This window comes from Halyomorpha halys, unplaced genomic scaffold (genome assembly GCF_000696795.3).
Source record: "Halyomorpha halys isolate HHAL.00 unplaced genomic scaffold, Hhal_1.1 Scaffold1015.1, whole genome shotgun sequence".
NCBI classification, from domain to species: Eukaryota; Metazoa; Arthropoda; class Insecta; order Hemiptera; family Pentatomidae; genus Halyomorpha; species Halyomorpha halys.
In genome coordinates, this window is record NW_027114980.1 from 689,932 (window position 1) to 692,965 (window position 3,034).

The window sequence follows — 3,034 nt, forward strand, 5'->3', positions numbered from 1 at the left end:
GCCACCATAATCTCCTGGCCTTGCTCCTGGTTGTAATGCACCGTCATAATCTCCTGGCCTTGCTCCTGGTTGTGGTGCACCACCATAATCTCCTGGCCTTGTTCCCGGTTGTAATGTACCACCATAATCCCCCGGACGTCCTCCTGGTTGGAATGCACCACCATAATCACCTGGCCTTGCTCCTGTTTGTAATGTACCACCATAATCCCCCGGCCGTCCTCCTGGTTGTAATGCACCTCCATAAACTCCTGGCCTTGCTCCTGGTTGTAATGTACTACCATAATCTCCTGGCCTTACTCCTGGTTGTAATGCACCACCATAATCTCCTGGCCTTGCTCCTGGTTGTAATGTTCCAGTATAATCTCCTGGCCTTGTTCCTGGTAGTAAAGCACCACTATAATCACCTGGCCGTCCGGCTGGTTGTAATGCACCACCATAATCTCCTGGCCTTGCTCCTGGTTGTAATGTACCAGTATAATCCCCCGGTCGTCCTCCTGGTTGTAATGCTCCGCCATAATCTCCTGGCCTTGCTCCTGGCGGTAATGCACCACCATAATCTCCTGGCCTTGCTCCTGGTTGTGAGGTACCACCATAATCTCCTGGCCTTGTTCCTGGTTGTGAGGTACCACCATAATCTCCTGGCCTTGCTCCTGGTTGTAATGCACCACCATAATCCCCCGGTCGTCTTCCTGGTTGTAATGCACCACCATAATCTCCTGGGCTTGCTCCAGGCAACAAAGCTCCTGGATATACACCAGGCTGTGAAATTCCAGGGTATTCCCCTGGTCTGCCTCCAGTTTGAAATGTACCTGGATATTCTCCAGGCCTAAATCCCGTTGACCCAGGGTATTGTCCTGGTCTTAACACTCCTGGATATTCTTGTGGCCTTACTCCGGGCTGTTCCCCAGGCCTGAAAGCTCCTTGATAGCAGTCTGTATCACAGTCTCCAGTGGAAGTCTGACTTTGTGCTTGTCCCATTCCTGTTCCACCTAAAATCGAACATAAATAATTATGTTTTTGAAGAATATGTTTTTTAATTATGACAGATAGATGACCATGGATGACGTACTAGGAGATGATGGTTGGGGGTGTGGTCAAAATGAAACACAAATAAGTTGGGTTAGCTTATTTTATTGTGCCAACGTTTCGGCTACAGTGTCTAGCCTTCATCAGGGCTAAGAACAGAACAAGATAACAACCAATAAGTATAGAAAATAAAAAATAAAATGTAAACAGAATGACAAAAAGTGAATAATTTTACAGAATAGAATTAATTAAAAAAAAAATAAGTAGCCCAAAACCCTATTCACCGTGGCCTTTCCCTTTCTAATTCCCATTTCCATGAAAAAACACACACCGCATTAAACAAATACTCTTAGCTAATAACTTCCCTCTCCATATCATTCATAATCTTTTATACTACAAAAATCGTCTCACCACTTCACCTAATGCTTCACAACTCCTTTCTACCCCCTTATACAGATCACTACCATACATCCCCTCTCTTTCCGACAACATTTAAAAACTCTTATGTTCCGTTATACCTAACCTTCGTATTGCTTCCAGACCTCACAACACACTATCTAATATTTACACTAAACTAAAAGATCCTATCCCTCCTCTACACCGATCACATATTGGATACCGCATCCCTTGCTCCACCCTTTATTGTAATTCTGCTTACATAGGAGAAACCAAAAATCTCTTAAAAGACCGCATCAAACAACACAAATATTCTGTCTCCTCACATAATCATTCTGCCTCTAAACTTTCGGAACATTCTCTTTCTTTAAATCATTTCTTCGATTTTGACAAAATGTCTATATATGCTACAGTTCGTAACCATGACAAAAGACTCATCTCTGAAGGCCTCTATATCCAATTAAAACATTCTTCCGTCAATTTAAAAACCGACAAGCACAACTTATCATTAACATATTCGCAAATAGTTAATTTATTAAAAAAGAAATTTTTATAATTTTATTTTTTCCGCCCACTTTTTAATGTATTATTTCACTTCTTAAACTTTTTCTTACACATTTGTCGTCCCCCTCTTATATACGTTTCCTCTTTTAATTGTTGTTAAATACCCATGGCACTTTGTCATCTCCTGATACCTCGTCATCCTTGTACACATGTATATTTTTAACATTTTCCAAAAACCATTTGTCTTCACCCTACTTTTTACTTTGTACTCACTCGTAACGTTTCCTCTTAAAACACTTAGTTATTCTGGTATCGTCTTTTTTAATCCGGAGTTTCACCGATATTGGCGCAGTATACCACTTGACGTTTGGATTCCAAGCTAACAGGTTCGTTTTATCCTCTTTTTTCCCCTATCTTTATTTTATCACCCCTTCTTTTCTCAATTTTCCTTACCCACGTTATTAGTTATGTTCACCTTATATTATTATTGTTGTTTTCAAAATAATTTTTTTTTCTTCTATTCATTTATTTTGTTAAACTTTACTTATATTTGCCTCTTTATTAATTATTATGGTTACATATTTTTTATTTTCTTTCTCTCAATTTTCATTTTCTTTCCATATTTCAATTTATAAATTATTAATAACTAGTATATTCATACTTCTTTGCATTATATAACTTAATTTTTATTTTATTTCCTTATTTATGTTATTTTACCTATTTTTTTCAATTACCTGTGTATCCATTTTATTTTCCACTTCTCTCATCTCTTTATTTTATTTATTCCATTCTGTAAAATTATTCACTTTACATTCTGTAAAATTATTCACTTTATGTCATTCTGTTTATATTTTATTTTTTATTTTCTATACTTATTGGTTGTTATCATGTTCTGTTCTTAGACCTGATGAAGGCAAGAAACTCTAGCCGAAACGTTGGCACAATAAAATAAGTTAACCCAACTTATTTGTGTTTCATTTTGACCGCACCCCCAACTATCATCTCCTAGTAATATTTTTTTATTTAAAAATTTTTTTCAGATGAAAAAATAGAGGAGATTATAATTATATTTTTTTTATATCAAATATGATTTAATTTTTCTTTTCAA

At 37.1% G+C, this 3,034-nt stretch overlaps 1 protein-coding gene across 1 annotated transcript in view; it reads right to left on the reverse strand.

Moving 5' to 3' along the window:
* The window catches only part of LOC106687819 (collagen alpha-1(I) chain), a 24,770-nt gene that overhangs the window by 6,497 nt on the left and 15,239 nt on the right, over positions 1-3,034 (reverse strand). Inside the window, exon 4 of the mRNA XM_067052077.1 lies at positions 3-989. Coding sequence (XP_066908178.1) covers positions 3-989 — 987 coding nt within the window. The remainder of the gene's footprint in view (positions 1-2; positions 990-3,034) is intronic.